An 18,907-nucleotide genomic window follows, 5' to 3' on the forward strand; every position below is an offset into this window, starting at 1 on the left:
TTACGTACATTTACTGTATATTGTAATTTTTATATTTTTAAATTTATTTTGTTTTAAAGGTTATTTCATTTTTGAATGTAGGCATTTAGGAATGTACAGCATTTCAACTTAGAATGTTTCAGTGTTTTTTTCTGCTGAGAAAGGTCCTAAAGTACCTAACCATACATTATTATTTTATATTTAGTGATTTATTTTATTTTTAAAGTTATTTCAGCTAGGAATACACAGTACTGCACATGTGTGGTACAATATTTCAACCGGTACATTGTTTTTTCTGGATGAGAAATGTCTGAAGGAACCTAATTCTGATTTTAACATTGATTCCTTTGGAAACCTATGATTCACTTAAAGTATTGATTTTTAGGAACGCAACCAGGACTTACTATAGTTAATTATTTAGTTATTAGTTATTTAGTTACTAATTATACACTGAAGGGAAATACCATCATTGTAACCTTTGGTTCATTGATAATTAATCATTTCACAGAATGCAAAATTATATACATTTTCTTTAATGACTCATGAAAGTATATGCAGTAATAAAAATCAAATAAGTCCTTTCTAATTATCAAAATAAATGTTATAAGATCATATGAAAATTTTCAACAACGACTTTAAGCAATCTATTTATCATCTGCCATTTACCATTCGAAAAATCCATGAGAACCGTATCTATTAGTTTTTCCATATTATAAGACCATAAGACATAGGAGCAGAAATTAGGCCATTCGGCCCATCAAGTCTGCTCCACCATTCTATCATGGCTGATAAGTTTCTCAACCCCATTCTCCCGCCTTCTCCCCGTAACCTTTGATCCCCTTACCAATCAAGTACCTATATATCTCGATCTTAAATACACTCAATGACCTGCCTCCAAAGCCTTTTGTGGCAATGAATTCCATTGATTCACCACTCTCTGGCTAAAGAAGTTTCCCCTCATCTCTGTTCTAAAAGGCTTTACTCTGAGGCTGTGCCCTCAGGTCCTAGTCTCTCCTACTAATGGAAACATCTTCCCCACGTCCACTCTATCCAGGCCTTTCGTATTCTGTAAGTTTCAGTCAGATCCCCCCTCATATTTCGAAACTCCATCGAGTATAGACCCAGAGTCCTCAAACGTTCCTTATATGTTAAGCCTTTCATTCCTGGGATCATTCTTGTGAACCTCCTCTGGACCCTCTCCAGGGCCAGCACATCCTTCCTGAGATACGGGGCCCAAAATTGCTCACAATATTCTAAATGTGGTCTAACCAGAGCCTTATAAAGCCTCAGCAGCACATCCCTGCTTTTATATTCTAGTCCTCTCGAAATAAATGGCAACATTGCATTTGCCTTCCTAACTACCAACTCAACCTGCAAGTTAACCTTAAGAGAATCCTGGACTAGGACAATATTAATTGTGTCACTTAGATAGATGTGCATATATTTATTCTTCAAACTAAGGTTATGTGCAAAATCACAGTTGGATCACTTCTCTTTCATGCAATATTTTCTGTTCACATTTCGCTTCATTGAAAATACCATGTAACTTTGAAAAGCAATAGTTGTTATTCTAGAACGGGGAGAGAAAAGTAAAATCACAAGCAATGTAAATCATGGCATTCAAATTATCCTTTTCTACAGTGCATTTAACATTGAAAATTGTAGCAAATGTAGAAAGTGATTGCATGCAGACCAGTGGTTTGGAGTGTTCTTCACTACATGGTTCACTGAAAAACATCAAGGGTGAAAGGAAAGTAAACAAAACCAACCCAACCAATACAAGTTTTCCATATGTACCATATGTCAATGATAAAATGTTTTACAATATGAAAGAACCATTAATTTTGGAACATCTGGAGTTATACAAACATTATTTTTGTGCATTGTGGGATTTGCAGAGCTTCTTGGTGAGGTTGGACATCTTTATAATCGTGTTAATATCAACAAGTAAGACTGAAGTGTTTGAAGCGAGAAGAAAGAGACAGAGAGTGGGAGTTCAGGGCAAGTGTTCTGTGCTTGAACGTGTGCTGCAGTATCCCACCTCTGTTCACTGAGGATTTCAAAGATTTGGATATAGTCCTGGAGAGTACTTTGTCAAAATTTCTAAAAGACATTAAAATATGAGGCCTAAAAAATAATCCTGAGAACCAAAGAAAGCTAGAAGGAGATATTGCTAAGATGATGGTCTGTATGAAAAAGCAAATATCTGGAATTCATTGTCACTAATTTCAAGGTGGCACACCTTGGTAACAAAAATAAAATTGATAATTATACACTGAATGGAAGAAAGTTGGATGGTGTGGAAGGCTGGAGGGATTTAGAGATTCAAATTCACAAGGCATTAAAACCGGCACCTGATATGGATAAGATCAGAAATAAGTTTATGGGAAAAAGTGTACAGTATACAAGTGAAACCTTAGTAAGATCACAATTAAGATTAGTGCAGTTGCTTTCACACCAGGGGAAGCATGTTGATCCAAAAGACATATTAGAGCCTGAAATATAGAAATATACAAATGAAGAAAGATGAAAAATTTAGGTTGTTCTCACTAGAACAGAGGACATTACAGAATTATTTCATACAGATGCTTAAAATGATGAAGCGGTGGCACAGTGTAATGTTTAACTATTGGTATTGCCGATAAGAGATTGATAAATACTCACATAGACGCAGAGGTGGTTGAACAAGGTGCTTTGTTTATTGACTGCAGTAACTGAACTAACCAAAACAAACATGGACTCTGTGATACCACAGTGCCCAGCTGCCAAGTATGGCAAGCTCAATAAGACATTCAATAAATAACATATTCCTCCCCACTTACTGAGAATGTCAATTTAACAAAACGTTTTCTGGACTGGGAAAGAGGGTAGACTGCCTCCATGCCTGCTGAACCCATCTCAAGTCTATGACTTTTATAAATTCAGATGCTCAGGAGGTCTTCTCTCCCAGCGTGGGTTACGGCAGACTTCCGGCACTTTTGATAGAGCAATGCTAATTGGAGACCGATGGCAACCCAGGACCTGCAGCAGAATCCGACATTGTGTCAAATTCAGATGAAGGGGCGACATCCTCAACATCAGTTGAACTAGCCTGAGGTGGTGACACTCAAGTTGGCATTCCTTGACTTGGTGATGGCCCTTCCATAAGAGGTTTATCCTTAGATTGTGCTTGACTTGGCAACAGTTGGTCAACATGTCTCCGCCAGGTGAGATCATTGGCAGTTTGGACTGTGTACGAAACAGGTCCTGACTGAGCAACCACAGTGGCAGGAACCCATTTAGCTCCAGTAGCATTACAAGCTAGAACTTCTTGTCCAGAACAGAAAATTCTTGGCTTTGATCTTTATGCTCTTCTCTTCACTTGGTTGTGCTGTTGATATTATACAACTTGTCGTGTTTTTGTTAGTTTCAGCAGATCAAAGCAAGTGCACAGTTGCCATCCCATTAGTGGGAATGCTGGAGATGCTTTAGTCATAGCATGAGGTGCATTTCAGTATGTCAGCAGAAATGTGTCCAGATGCTTTTGAAAGGAGGAGTGTCCTCGTGCCAAACTTAAAGCGTGTTTCATGATTTGAACAAATCTCTCTGTGAATCCATTGGTGCTGAGGTGATGTGATGAATTCTGTTACTTCTCAAAAATTTCTCAAACTCCTGCAAGACAAACTGAGATCTGTTGCCAGTCACAGGTTGTTCTGGTAACCAGTAACAACGGAACATTTCTTTTAGCCTTTGAGTTGTACTTTCAGCTGTACAGAGGACATCACTGAAACTTCCGGCCATTTGGAATGAGCATCCACAACCACCATGAACATTGTTGCTTCAAATGGTCCAGCGAAATTGACGTGGATGCGCTGACATGGGTTTTCCGGCCAGTCCCGTTACTGGAGGGGGGCCAGTTGAGGATTGAGGAATGTTTCTCACACTTTGACATGAAGAACATGATCTTGCCTTGGCTTCAATATCCTGCCAGGCCAGGCCATCAAAAGTAGCTTCTTGCAAACTCTTTCATGTGAACTATTCCACAGTGTCCAGAATGCAGTTGGTCTGACACTGGTTTCTTCAATGTTGGTGGAATAATAGCTTGCATGTCCCAAAGCAAACATCCTGAAGTGACTGATAACTCCACCCTTCTAGAAAGGTAAGGATGAAGGTCAGGTAAGACTCGGAAGTTTAGGGAAGAGTTGCCGTGCATCGCAAGGTCAATGACTTTGGACAATGTTGGGTGCACTCCAGTGGCCTTCTTGATTTGGACTGAAGTGATGGGTGTGATCTCCATGGGGGGAATTTTTGCCCCGTCGGGCGGGCCGGTTGGGAGCAGGCATGGAGTCAATCGCCACCGGCGATTGGCTGCACGTCGCCATTTTATGTAGGCGGGCCAATTAAGGCCCAGCATTTTGCACACCAAGAAGTGTTCAGCGCTACCTGTGCAGGCTGGGGGAGAAGGGACAGTCGGGGCCTGCCTCAGGGAGATTAAGTTCAGTCATAAAGATGTGAAAAATGAAAAAATAAAATTATGCAGACATGTCCCCTCATGTGACATTGTCACATGAGCTGGGACATGTTTATGAATTTTCATAAAACATTTTATTGAAGTAATAAACCCTTCATTAAATCTCAACCTGCTCGTGGATGAGGTTCCATGAAAAATGTCAAGACTGCCTGGGGTCTTCACCTGCCCGCCAACCTTAAGGTTGGACGGCCAGCCCTGACGAGTACTTTATTTAGTTGATTAATGGCCTTAACAGGCCTTTAACAGTTTGGCGGGTGTGCAGCCGACTCCGATGTGTGCCCACCGAACTGAAGATCGGAATGACGCATAAGTGCCCCGCCCCCACACGCCGAACAGAAGATTCTGCCCCATGTGTGCAAAGCAGAAAATGTCTTCCTGAGCAGTGTCCACATGGCTGTCTGGTAGCGGCACCCTTGAAAGACCATCCGCATTGCCATGCAAGGTAGATTTTCGATAGTTAACGTCATATCTGTTAGCGCTCAACATCAATGCCCAACTAAGCATCCTGCTTGCAGCTAAAGAAGGGATGCCTGTATGTGGACCCAATATTGAGATGAATAGTCAGTGGTCAGCCAGCAGCGTAAATTTCCACCGTACTGGTGAAATTTCTGGATTCCGAAAAAAGATTCTCAGTGCTTCGCGTTTGATTTGAGCGTATTGGCTCTCTGCTTTGCTTAAAGTCCATGAAGCAAACACTATGGGCCTCTCCACACCTGAGGGCATCATGTGTGAAACAATGGCCCCAACTCCATAAGGCGGCGCATTACATGCAAGTTGTAGAGGTAAGGAGGGGTCAAAATGCGTCACTACCTCGGAATCTGTCAGCGCTGCTTTAACCTTCTTGAACACAGCGTCACAGGCTTCTGTCCATTTCCAGGCTTTGTTCTGATGCAGAAGCTCATTCAGGGCTTTCAGCAGGGTTGACAACTGTGGAACAAATCTCCCGTAATAATTCAGCAGCCCTAAGAACAAGCGAAGCTGACTGGTATTCTGAGGAGCTGGAGCATCCACAATAACTTTGACCTTGGAAGGTTGCTTTGTAAAGCCCAGCAGCTTCAATGACGTGCCCCAAATATTCCACAGAGGGCTGAAAAAACTCATATTTGTGTTTGTGAACCCATAGGCCATACTCTCCTAGCCTTTGTAGGGTGGCATCCAAGTTCTTGAGATAATCTTCATCAGTCCTGCCCATCACCAAGATGTCGTCAAGGTAGCACTGAACTCCAGCAAACCTCTCACTGGTCCGTGACCCTCTGAAACAAGGCTGGAGCTGATGTTATTCCAAAAGGCAAATGGCAATATTGGTACAGTCCCTTGTGCGTTGTGATGGTCAGATATTCTTGTGACTTCTCATCGACATGCATTTGTAAGTGGGCCTGGAATAGATCTGGCTTGCTGAATTTCTCTCCATCAGCAAAGACAGCAAAAAGGCCCTCAAAACGGGGAAGTGGATAGTGTTCAGCATAAAACATGGGGTTAAAAGTAATCTTGAAATCTCCATGAATGTGTTTGGAGCCGTCTTTGTTGAGCACTGGAACGATGGGTGTTGCCCAATCGCTATGGGAGACAGGTACCAAGACTCCTATCCTGACCAGATGCTCCAGGTCAGCTTCGACTTTTGCTTGTATGGTATAAGGCATGGTTCTGGCCTTCAGAAATTTTGGCTGAGTGTCAATTTTGATATTCAATTTTACAGTAATTCCCTTCATGCTTCCCAAATCTCATTCAAAAACAATAACATTAGGCAGAATTTTCTGCCTGTTGGGTGGGCGGGCCCGACCCAATCTCCAGCGGGTGGGGAGCTGATCCCTACCGGCGAAGTGGGCCGCACAGCTATTTTACGTAATGGGCCAATTAAGGCCTGCCCATTGTAACGTCCGGCGGGAAGCGCTATGCTTCCTGTGTGGGTGGGGGGGGATTCCCTAAAAGCGAGAGTGCGCTCTTTCATGCATGCGCACAAAAGACTCCACATCTCCCTGAGGCTAAGTGCAGCCTCAGGGAGATCGCCTGGACTTTGGAAAATATTAAAAATAGAAAAAAAAACCCTTACATGTTCCCCTCATGTGAAAATGTCACATGAGTTGGGACATGTTCATAATTAACAGAATAACTTTATTAAAATTTTTAAAACCCTACATGAAACCTCATCCCGCCGCTGGATGAGGTTTTATGTTTTCTCTAGTTGCCACCGGGGCTCCTGGCCGACCCGCCAACCTTAAGGTTAGACAGGCATCTCCTTTAATTGTTTCAATGATCCTGTCAATGGCCTCAATTGGCCATTGACAGGTCGGCGGGCCCGCAGCTGATTTTGCTGTGCCCCCACCTTCCTGAAAATTTAAATGGGGCGGGATGATGTCGGGGGTTCTGCCCGACGTCATCCCGCGTAATTTTATGTGTCGGCAAGCGGGCCCCGCCCCTGCTCGCCAACGGCAAAATTCTGCCCATTATTTTTATAACAGCTGTCAGGCCAGTTTCTTCTTTTGCAATGCTGTGCACTTCTGCCCACTTTAACTGGATCTTCTCAAGCCATGACCGTCCAACTAAAGCTGCATAGTTGCCTTTCACCACAAACAGTGGTAGCTTAGCAGTCTGTCCACTTAGTTTCACTTTAACTTTTGTTCTGTCCATCATAGGGCAGATGCCCCTGTAAATGTTTCCAGGGCGATTTTTGCAGCATCAAGGGAAGATGTTTAAGTTTCTCCTTATACACAGCATCTGGGATCAGAGAAACTGCTCCCCCTGTATCCAGTTCCATGCGTATTGGTTGGCCCTCCAGCAGTGGTGTTACCTAGTAGCCCTGTGAATCACTTGCCACTGACAATATGTGGAGGGGCCCCTCTTCTTCAGACTCGGTGTCACTCTGGTCCTCCCGTTCCTGCTCTATGATATGCAGATTTTTCTTCTTGTTACACCAGATGGCAGATTCCTTTTTCTCTGGTTTGCCTTTCTGATTCACTGCTACCTTTTTGTTTTTACAGGCACGCTCAATGTGTCCCTTCTTGCCACACTTGACGGCATTCAAGGTCTCTGCACCAACACTCAGATGGATGGTGACCAGATTTTCCACAACAGTAACATTCTCGGCTGCTTGCTATCGTGTGTGCACACTCAGCTGTCACGTTATGCACTCAAGTTGATGCACTCAGCTGCTGTGCTTCTTTTGCAGCCAGCTCCATGGAGACTGCAAACTCAATGGCTTTCTGCAACGTGAGGTTAGCCTCTGTCAGAAGGCGTTTCTGGTTTGCTTCAGTACAAAGGGCACAGACCAACCTGTCACGGGGTGTTATCATTCAGTACTTTCTCAAATTCACAATGTTCAGTGAGCTTTTAAAGTGCTGCAACATACTGCGCAATTGTTTCCCCTCTTCTTGGTTTCTTTTGTGAAACCTAAATCTTTCTGCTTTGGCAAGTAGCTTCGGGGGAAATGTGTCTCCAGGACGTTTACAATGTCCTCATACAATTTTGCACCAGGTTTGTTGGGCTGCACCAAGCTTCCTAGTGAGCCATAGGTTTTAGCTCCCATCACACACAAGAAAGTTGCCACGTTTCTATCATTGTCAATTCCACTTGCAAGGACAAAAAACTCAAAGCATTCAGTGTAAGAGCTCCACTGTTCAACAGTCTCATCGAAATATTCCATAGGCCTGGTAAGTGTAGTCATTTTTATTTTCTCTTCTTCATCAGGTACTTTTTGTTTACTGTAGTTGCCCTTTTTTTGTAGTTACCACTTTAAATGTTGTTACAGCTTTCAGACAATAACCATTTTTTAAAAACGCAGCAGCTGCTGGTTTGTCTCTGTGGTTCTTCCCGCGCTTTTCTACTTCTGGCAGGCTCCCAGCAATCGTGGGCCTTCTTTTCTAAACTTTTAAAAACTTTCAAGGTAAGAGCACTTCTTTTCTCTGGGATTCTTTTCTTTCTCCTTTGGTCCTGTTTTGGAACTTTGAGGGCTGTCTGCAGCCGTCCGCCCTGCCGCTGTAGTTTTCCTGCGCTTTGCTCAGGATCCCCATGATTATGGGTCTCATGTTCTTAAGCGCTTGAAAAAAAAAATCACTGCAGCACTTTGTCCGCTGGCTAGTTCTTCCTTTTTACTTCTGCTCCTGCAGACCCCCTTTATCTTTTTTTGATCTTCGAGAGTGCTCCGGGAGATTTCTCAACCGGTCGGATCGGGGCCAGTTTATTCTTTAAACCCAGAGCTACATCACTGCTCTCTGCTCTAATTGCCTTTTCTTTCTTTAATCTTCAAAGCAATAGCAATTATTTTTCTTAAATTTAGCTCTACAGGGACTTTGTTGTTTTTGAACCTGGTGCTTTCGGAGTATTGGCAGGCGCGCTTCTTTTTTTACTAGTAATTTCCTTTTACTAGCTGTTTTATTGCTCGAGTGGCATTACTGCAAAGGTCCATCGTCCTCGTCGCCAATTTGTTATGTTTAACTATTGGTACTGCCGATAATCTTTTAGAGATTGATAAATACTCACATAGGCGCAGAGGTGGTTGAACAAGGTGCTTAGTTTATTGACTGCACTAACTGAACTAACCAAAACAAACATGGACTCTGCGATCCCACAATGCCCGGCTGCCAAATATGGCAAGCTCAATAAGACATTCAAAGGACATTCAATACATAACACAAAGGAACGGGGTTAGCGTTTTTCTTTACTGCATGGTAATAATCTAGCAGAGTGGATGTTATTATGGGCGGAATCTTACAGCCTCGTCGTGGCAGGGGAGGAGCCGTAAAATGCGACAAGACGTTCAAAAGTCCATGACTTTGGCGGGACCTTAAAATTCCACCCCATGTTGTTTTCAGTATACTGAAAAATCAGACAAATTCTATGTAACCAAGCAATCTGCTTCAGCACATTATTACTATGTGGCAAAGTTAAAATTTCCTTCACTCTTTTCAGTGATTGAAGAGTTCAAAATAAAGGGACATGGATACAACATTAATCAGAAGAGATTTAGAACAGAATGCAGGAGATACCTATTTACACAGAGGGTTGTGAGGCTGATTTGGAATACACTATGGAAGTTTGTGATGGAAGCAGGTTGGATAAGTAGTTGAAGGAAAATTAATTTGGGATAAAGAAAGACACATGGAAGTGGAAGTACTGCTTATGTAGAGGAGAACAGCAGCATGGCCAATTCTGAAGAAGAGTTATATTGGACTCGAAAGGCTAGCTCTGTTTCTCTCTCCACAGATGCTGCCAGAACTGATGAGTATTTCCGGCACTTTCTGTTTTTATATTAGCAACATGGCCTGGTTAGGCCTAAAAGCCTGTTTCCATGTTGTAGTTTATATCTAATTTTGTCCAGCATAATATTCCCTTTAAGTAACTCTAACAAATCTAATTCTAGTGCTTTTCAGAATCAAATATTTTGGGTTTTTTTAGATCAAAAACATTAAAATACTGTATAGTGTCTTCCAGTGATTATGTGTTTCACCTCAGAGGTATTGGGAACCATAATCTGCATGAGGGAACCTTTCGAATGACACATTCATAAGGTCCTCCTTATACCCCCCATGCCAAGGAATGCCCCCAAACAACCCCCATGGCCCCTTGTACCAAGGTATGCCTTGTGGGGGGTGGGTGGGGGGGGGGGGGGAGGTGCTGGGGGGTGGTTTCGGTACACTAATGGATTTCCGGGCTTGCAGCAAAGAATACATAATAACACTTGGCTGAGAGCCCAGAAATTCATTAGTCTGTTGAAACACCTGAGCCCAGTGAAAACATTGCTTAATTGACAAATCTGGCTCTCTGACCTCTGCTGTCAATTTCACAATTTTTACTTTTACAAGATGAAGAGGTTTCAAGGTTTGCAGTTTCTGTTACTGATACTTTAAAGGGTCTGGATGATTGACATTTCAATTTGGCTGAAGTAAATTTTTTTTTAAGAAAATGGAAATGGATATCTGCTTGTAAAGCTTTTTTTTAAAACACATCCTACTATCACTGTAGGGTTCATTGATTCTATACAATGGTATAGTCGGTAAATGGGCATGGAAATTCCATAGTTTGAAATCAAGGCTTAGGGGGAGCCGGCATGAGGGGCCATAGGGGTTGTTTGGGGGCATACTTTGACACGGGGAATGAGGGGGTCAAAGGAGATGGGTGAAGAGCATACCATGGCATGGGGAACATGAGAGGCCATGGGGTGCATGGGGGTCATGAGGTGGCATAGATGGAGTATGGGAATGTGTGGGTGTTGAGGGGGTGTGAGGGGTGTGGGCTAGAGGGCCTTTGTGTTTTCATTATAACTGGGACTAAGTCCCACACTTTTAAACTGTCCGCTTCCACACCCAGCAGCCCCTGTGGCTGCCTCTGAACTCTTTCCTGGGCTGGCTGCCCCAAGTGCACTGACTCCCCACAATGTAAATCCTGTCATTGCAGGTACTTTCCCCTGAGGTGGGTGGGCTGAGTCAGGAATTTTCCCGACTCTTGCTACCTGCCTCGAGAATGGAAATTCAGTCCTTTCTGTTTACACCAACTCTATAAATTGTATCCTTCCCCAAATTATGTCCTGGACCAGTATTATTTCCATTTAAGTAACCAATCTAATCAAGGACATCACCATGTATAACAATTCTATGAAAAAACTAGGAAACTATTCATCAGAATCTACAGGCATAATTTTTTGGATGATTATTCATTTCTGACAGACTCACAAATCAGTACCTAGAATATGCATCACCATCCTTAAACAAAGATGAATTATTAAGATCAGCACAGTATGATATGGGGACAAGTGTAATGTAAAAGACCACACTGTTGTTGATCTTTTATGATTAATCTGTTATCCTCTTCCAAACTGCCCAATAAAACAAGCACTGTCTGTGCAATATGCAAGCTCAAGACTTCCTAGACTGAGACTCTTTGTGTTCTTCCACTCAGTTTGTGAAAAAAATCCAATGCTGGAAACATTCAACGGTCCAACACTTGAGTTTCCACTAGCAACAAGATATGCAAGTTCTAATCCAGTATCATGTGGTCACATAAGAGTTGCTAATGGCAAGTAACTGCAGTTTCAACTGTCAGCTGCCAGTCTTTGCTTACATTATTCACGTCTGCCATGGTTTTAAAGACGTTATAACTTTTTTGCCACTAATGAAAACAAATTCATAACATAGAGATCAAATTCCATAAGTTGATATATTGCTCTTCTCTGAACCCTTTCTTTTTTGATGTCCTTTTCACAGTAGTAATTAGATAAACTGCCGTTTTTAATTAACTGGCACAAGACTTCAACACTAGGTTAAAGCTACATTACAATTTGAGAATGAATATGATTTAACACCTAAGTTGTCATTTAATCATATAGGGGTACATGATGCCTACATAAATACAGGAGCTCTGCAAGCTCTTTTCTAATCTCTACATGTTAAAAATCTTAAATTACAGTTGCCAACCTTGGCAATTTAAGGCAGATAAACACTTAATGGCCTGTATTTTTCAGTCAGCGGTGGGAGCGGAAGAGTGGCTGACCGCCGCTTGCAATCAGCTCCACACCGCCATTTTATGCAGGTGGGTCAATTAAGGCCCGCCCAGCGTAAGACGCAAGCCATAGCGCTTAGTGCTACCTGTGCAGGCTGGGGGGAGAGGGAGAGTCGGGGCCAGCACTCTCTAGTGCATGCGCACGAAAGAGCACTTCAATCTCCTTGGGAGCTGCCTCAGGGAGATTGAAGTGCTTTATAAATAAATTAAGGGTTTGAAAATTTAATTAGACATATTCCCTCATGTAATTGTGACTGGGACGTGTTTTAATATTTCAGAAAAAACTTTTATCTAAGTTGTAAAAGTTTTAGGAAACCTCATCTCACTCGTGGATAAAGTTTCCCAAAAAACGTGAAGGCCGCTTGGCCTTTTTGCCTGCCTGTCAACCTTAAGGTTAGATGGGCAGCATCAACAATTACATTAATTAATTCATTAATGGCCTTAATAGGCCTATCAGTTATCAGCAGGCGCGCAGCCGACTGTGGCGCAGGGCCTGCCGAACTAAACTTCGTGAGACAGCGTGATGACATCAGGACACGCGCCTGATATCATCATGTGTCATTTTACGTGTTGGGCCTGCCCCCGCACGCCGATTGAAAAATTCAGGCCAACATATCCAATTGATATTCCTCTGTCCAATGACAGACTCATTGGCCCATTTAAATTAACACCCCATTTAAAAAGCAAATAGTGGAATGTCCTATGAGTATGTTAAATAGCTCCTCTTCTAATTTTGCCCATCTGTAATTTCACAACACTATAGATTCTCAAGACAATTTACCCAGATTAAGAAATTGTTTATTGTAGAAGATGACCTGAAGCATGTTGCCATTCCCTGCTCCTTAATGTTGCTTAAAAGAGAGACATGCTGCTGAAGCTTTTCATCCTGCACTCATCAAAACAAATGCAAGAATGCCAAATTTCAAACAATCACAACAATTTATACTACAGGAGAAGGTAATGATTGGTTGGCAAGTTGACTTTGATTGGCCATGGCATTCCCATGGAGAAAGCAACAGGAAACTATAGGCTCGCCAATCTCCCAGTTAATTCAAAAAAGGGGCAAGGCTTGAATATTCCTTTTGTCAGTACTCTTTTCTCTTGTAGTATAAAATGTTAAAGAGGTCTGGGAGTTCAGATTGCCCGAGGCGTTCCTCCATCAACATTATGTGGGTTTCTCTCCCAGCTCCTGCATGTCTCACTCTCACCCAGGGGCATTGGGGCATAAAGCTTTACTGAAGCTCGCACGCTTTAGCAATTAAAGCCTCTATCTTCCACAGTGCTGCCCAGTTGGAAAATACCTGTTAGCATAATACCACCATGATTTATGCCCATGTCCATCATATATTTGCACTGTTAGTCATGGGAATAAAAAATATGTTCTCTGGTCTCTAGATTTATAATGTAAATACAATAGGGAATTTTAGTTGGTGTGGGTGATGGGTAAGTAGTGGATAAGTACAAAAATTGAAACTATTGTTGTGTTAAGGAAAGGCCATGTCCTCCATTGTGAAAGATCGTTCCTCACTTCCAGAGATATTCTTTACAAACAGACAAACACATACAATAATTGTCTCATATTCTGATTTTTTTCTTCAAAATTTTAGGGACAACAGGTGTCCATTTTCCTCTTTCGTAAAACATTGTGGGAAAAATTTCCCCCTGTCGGGGGGTGAAGTGCAGGTGCGGGCTCGGACAGGCGCACCTCCGATCGGTGCCCCCAATCGGGGGCATGCCACCATTTTATGTGGGCAGGCCAATTAAGGCCTGCCCAGCGTGATGTCCACTGAGAAGCGCTATGCATTCCCTGTATGGGCGGGGGGGGGGTGGGGGTGGGGGTGGGTGGCGGGATTTCCCTCTGCCGGGAGTGTGCTCTTTCGTGCATGCGCATGAAAGAGCGCACAGATCTCCCTGAGGCAAAGTGCTGCCTCAGGGAGATCGGCTTGGAATTAAAACTTTTAAGACAAATGTTTGAAAAATTTCCCTGACCTGTCCCCTCTTGAGACACTGTCACATGAGTTGGGACTTGTCCATCACTTTTATTTAAACCTTTATTAAATATTTAAAAACCCTCATGAAACCTCATCCCGCCAGTGGACGAGGTTTCATGCTTTTTCTTAAATCCGTCAGGGCTCCCAGCTTGCCCACCAACCCTAAAGGTTGGACGGGCAACACTGTCAATTACCTAAATTGGTTTATTAATGGCCTCAATAGGCCGTTGACAGGTCAGTGGGCGCACAGCTGACTCGGCTGCATCCCCACCGACCTGAAAATTGAAATTATGCTGGGTGACATTGGGAGTTCAGCGACATCATCCCACGTAATTTTACTGGAAGATCCTCCCATGTGTTTACATGCCACAATGTTCTCAAAATACAGCTCTAGCTGAATCTCCTTTTGAAGTATTTCTGCTTTCAAAAGTTACATATTCATTATAGTCATATTCTTTCAAAGGCTAACACAGGAAATGTTCTCAAGATCAAACATATTCTATCTAACATGGTGGAATTTGTATCTGATTTGACCCAAGTTCAGTATAACCAACATTTGGTTCCTAACTATATACTAGCTTTAATTTGGTTGCCCTGGCTCCCAAGCCAGGATAATCTGTGGATAAATCAGGTCCTCAGCAAATTATGCTCTATCTCAAGTACTGCTGTGAATTCCACCCAAACAATTCAGTGCATGTCCATGACTCATCAAGCTGTATGGAACAGGGACAAGCCTTACAGTAACCTGTTGAATGGCAGGAGTAAGGAAATCAGGAACTCAGCAGAGTGAAACAATATTCTAGGATTCACCCTCTGCTGCCCTGTACTCCAGGATATGCACAATGGCCTAAATTGTAGCCTTTTATTTGCAGATATTAAAAATTAAACATTTTTATTAAATGAAAAGTTGTATTGCTTACCCTTATCACATGATGCTTTTTGGTCAAGGTTGGCAGTTTAAAGATTTGACACCAGTAGGTGGTGTCCTTTGTAGGTATTGAGACCTGTCTTGAACAAAATAAACCCAACAGTTGAAAAGCATATTTTTTCTGTTTAAAAGGATTTTTTGGCAACAGAAAAGAAAAAATAATTCATAATATTTACATGTGGATTATTCCTAGGATTGTATTACTAGGCTGGAAGCTATTAATTTTCAATTATGTGTACTTACGTTATAATGTCTTATGTTAAATACAAGTACGTCATTAGGAATAAAAGTGTCCATCACAGGGTTCAATAAATGAAGACTTTTCCTCCCACGATTTGACAGATGATACTGTGGACTATCTTGTTTCACATCTTCAGGGTGATAAGCCCAAATCACCCTAACTGTGTTATCCTGGCCACAAGCAATGAAAAAAAAAAGAATAATACCTTGATTCTCTGATTCTAAATGCATAAAACAAATGTTTTAAATTATTCACTAAACTCTTTAAAATTACCTCATACTAATTCAGAGGAAAAATAAGCCAAGACTGGTCAAGCTAGTAGAATGTGAGAATACATTGCCAAAACACTAGGGTAAACATTTTCCAAGGGTTTGCACAAAAGTAGTCTCATAAAATTTGGTCCAAGCACGGAGTCACAAAAGCATCATACCTTGTTTGTATTCAGTTACCAAACTTGCATGAGAAAGGGTACAGTGAAAAGCAACAACACTGACTGCAAGTATACAGAGAATGAGCTATAAAGAAAGGCAAAAGAAGTTTAAGATTCGTTTCATAGAAGGATTAGTAAAATGGACCTCAAGTATATAACACATAAGGTAAATCCAGACCATTACATCAAGGTAGGCTACTAAAGCATGAACACAAGATATAAATTGACATTAGAGGAAAGTAACTTTTGAACAGTTACCAGCAAAAACTTCATTACTCAAAACGTTTGGAATAATCTAGCAAGTAAAGTTAGAGAGGCAAAAATTGTTTATTTGAAATACAATTAGAAATCATGATGGGATAAGTGAAGTTGGTTGCAATGTTAAATGGAGATCAACATATGCTTGCTCAAATGGATGGAAACAATCCCATGATATTTGTTAATGTATAGTAGGGCCTACAGATAATTTTTATTCAGATTTTTCTTATGCTGATGGGTAATTGTCTTTGAGCTTTACATCCTCTTTTTTTCAAAAAGGGCTTTGTTTTAATAGGATATGTCATAAACCATGGATAAAGTGGTAAGAATGGCGGCTTTACAATTCAATGTAATTAATAGTGGTGAGAAACATTCATCCAATCATGACTGAGATGTAACAATGATCTCACTGCTCTTCAAGCAACTAATGTAACGCTTAACCAGTATAAATGGTGAAACATTCAATAATTCACCAATGGAACCTGGACTGTTTGCGGAAAATACCTAATTCACAAACTCAGCATTCCCATTTTCGCTCTGAGATGCTGCATGTGCCTATTCACTTCTGTCACCAATTTGACCTTCCAATGCCTGTTAATGTAGGTGATAGAAGGTGAGGGAGGAGTTTGTCCATTTGATGTGATGTTGGCAATAGGATGCTCTTTCCAAGGAGAGATAGGTTAGCACAAAGCATTCATAATCTCCCAAACAAAATGTCAGTGTTGCAAATGCTACACACTGAAATTGCAGAACAGATTGCTTGAACCATTAAGAAAATTTATGATTGATGCAAGACTAGGGCAGTTGTATGAAATAACATGAGTTATGTAAAGTACATATATTTTGTAAACCAGGGAATGATTTAAAGGCTCAAGTTATTGTTCATGAGACTTCTGCAAAACTAAAAAGTGATTACTTTGACCTGAAGAATTATGGGCTGACTTTTCTAGTCAGAAGTTTTTCAGATTGTCATGATTGCCAACCAAACGGCAGTTAAGAGCAATTTTGTTTCATCCATCACTTGCTACCAGATTGTGTTATTCGGGAAGACAGAAAATTGCTACTCATGATGCACCTGCAATAATGATCCTTTTATACTTCTCAAGTTGCTATAATGACTCACTTATCTTTATCAATGAGAAACATTTCATCCATCCAGCTGCGGATTCCACAATAATTTTCAGTAATGGCTCAGTGTTAAAATTGAATAGCTTGTTCAACAGCCCAGGTCACAGAAGTCATAGCAGGCTGCATGATGGGGAAAACAGCGAGACCTTTTCATGTGCTGTGGAGACAATTAAGTGCCACAGAACTAATAAATTATAGCTCTGGTATCCTCAAGAGCTAGAAAGAGATCCAGGAAAAGTTGCATGACTTGAAAAGGGCACCACTATTCAGCACCAATGAAGGACAGATATGAAAACAAAGGGTGTATATGGGAGCTTAGATAAATGATAGCTCTTACAGAAATATGCAAAACAAACTATGCTGGCACAGCCAAATAAATTACTGTCAATATGACAAAAATTACTCTCTTAATATGATCTTGAAAAAGAACAATCTCAAAGTATAGCGTGTTAAAATCTATAGAGAAATGCGAACAGATTTTATTTAGACTGAGAAATGAATGGACAAGACATCTGGAATAATAATCAGTGTCAATCTACAACACTTATGTTCAAAGGTAACTTTTTCACTTAAGGGATTAACAGAATGTAGACTGCCATAAAAAAACTTTTTTACAGCTCAGATAAAGGTCATTCGGTCCAACAGGTCAATGTCAGTCATTATGCTCTACACAAGACACCTCCCATGCTTTTTCACATAACCCCTTCAACATATCCTTCCTTTCTCCCTCATGTGTCTATCTAACTTCCACTTAAATCCCTCTGTGCTGGTCACCATAAGTACTCCTTTTAGTAATGCAGTTATCACTCTTTGGCTAATGAGTTTCTCCTGAGTTCCCTATAGGATTTATTCATGACTATCTTATATTTGAGGTCCCTAGTTTCGGTTTCACCTGCAGATGGAAACATTTACTCTGTGGGGAGGTGTTATGGAGCCTGCAAGAGGGAGAAATATGGCATGTGGGGTGACTGAATTAGGCAGGATGCAAAATGTTAATTTCCTGATGGTGGGCTGAGATGGGGAGGTAAGCCTGACAGCGTGTTCGTAGCATGTCGGGCCTCGTGCCAGCCTGTGGCGAGTTCATACTTATAATGCATTTGTGTGCCATGAGTATTCATTAGCATGAAACTGTTTTAAATAAAGGCCTACTTTCAAGCTAAAGTCAGTGACACATGCGAATCTTGTCACACACAGTTCACACTTGTTTAAAGGTGGTGTGCACCAGTCAGCTTTGTGCAATTGTGTCTGAGGTCAACAGTTTTCTTTAACTCTATGGCATAAGAGAGGGGAGCAGGAGAATTGCAGCTTGCATGGAGGCTCAGGACCGGCAAGTGTGAGTCAATGATGAGGGGGAAGGGGTCTGGAATGGGGTCGTGGTCATGGAGGAGTGGAACAGATATCCAAGGGAGGACAGAGTGTGGGGTTGGGGGCATGGAGGAATTAACTGGGAAGGGCCTGGCATACTGGGTGTGTGGGGACAGTTAGCCAAGGTAAGAAAATGAGGGGCCTGTAGGGCAGTGTAGGTACAGTACTGTCCAAATGTGTATCTATCTCAGAGTGTTGGCTGGCAGAATCCTTACAGGGCTTTGAGTTCACCTTTCAGTCATCCCTGCTGAGTGTGATAGTGGACAATCTTCTTTACAATGCATGGAATAGGAAGGGGGGTGGTGGGTCACCTGAGCTTGCAGTTCAGCCAATTTCCACAGAGTGGCAAGTACAACACTGGATGCTAACATGAATAGTCAATAAAAAGTGCATGCAAAAACTTAAGAACGTACATAGGAACCTAGGAATTAGGAGTAGGAGAAGGCCATTCAACCCTTCAAGCCAGCTCCGCCATTCAATAAGATCATGGCTGAACTGGTTGCGGTCTCAACTCCACTTTGGCCCCATAACCCTCGACTCCTTTGTCTATAAAAACCCAACCTTGAATAAATTCAATGACCCAACC

The 18,907-nt window shown here is 41.7% G+C and overlaps 1 protein-coding gene across 1 annotated transcript in view; it reads right to left on the reverse strand.

Moving 5' to 3' along the window:
• Positions 1-18,907, reverse strand: part of moxd1 (monooxygenase, DBH-like 1) — a 265,555-nt gene that overhangs the window by 33,957 nt on the left and 212,691 nt on the right. The window contains exons 3-4 of the mRNA XM_041187254.1: positions 15,143-15,310; positions 14,892-14,975 (exon numbers count right to left, since the gene is read on the reverse strand). Coding sequence (XP_041043188.1) covers positions 14,892-14,975; positions 15,143-15,310 — 252 coding nt within the window. The remainder of the gene's footprint in view (positions 1-14,891; positions 14,976-15,142; positions 15,311-18,907) is intronic.

Source organism: Carcharodon carcharias, chromosome 5 (assembly GCF_017639515.1).
Source record: "Carcharodon carcharias isolate sCarCar2 chromosome 5, sCarCar2.pri, whole genome shotgun sequence".
NCBI lineage: Eukaryota > Metazoa > Chordata > Chondrichthyes > Lamniformes > Lamnidae > Carcharodon > Carcharodon carcharias.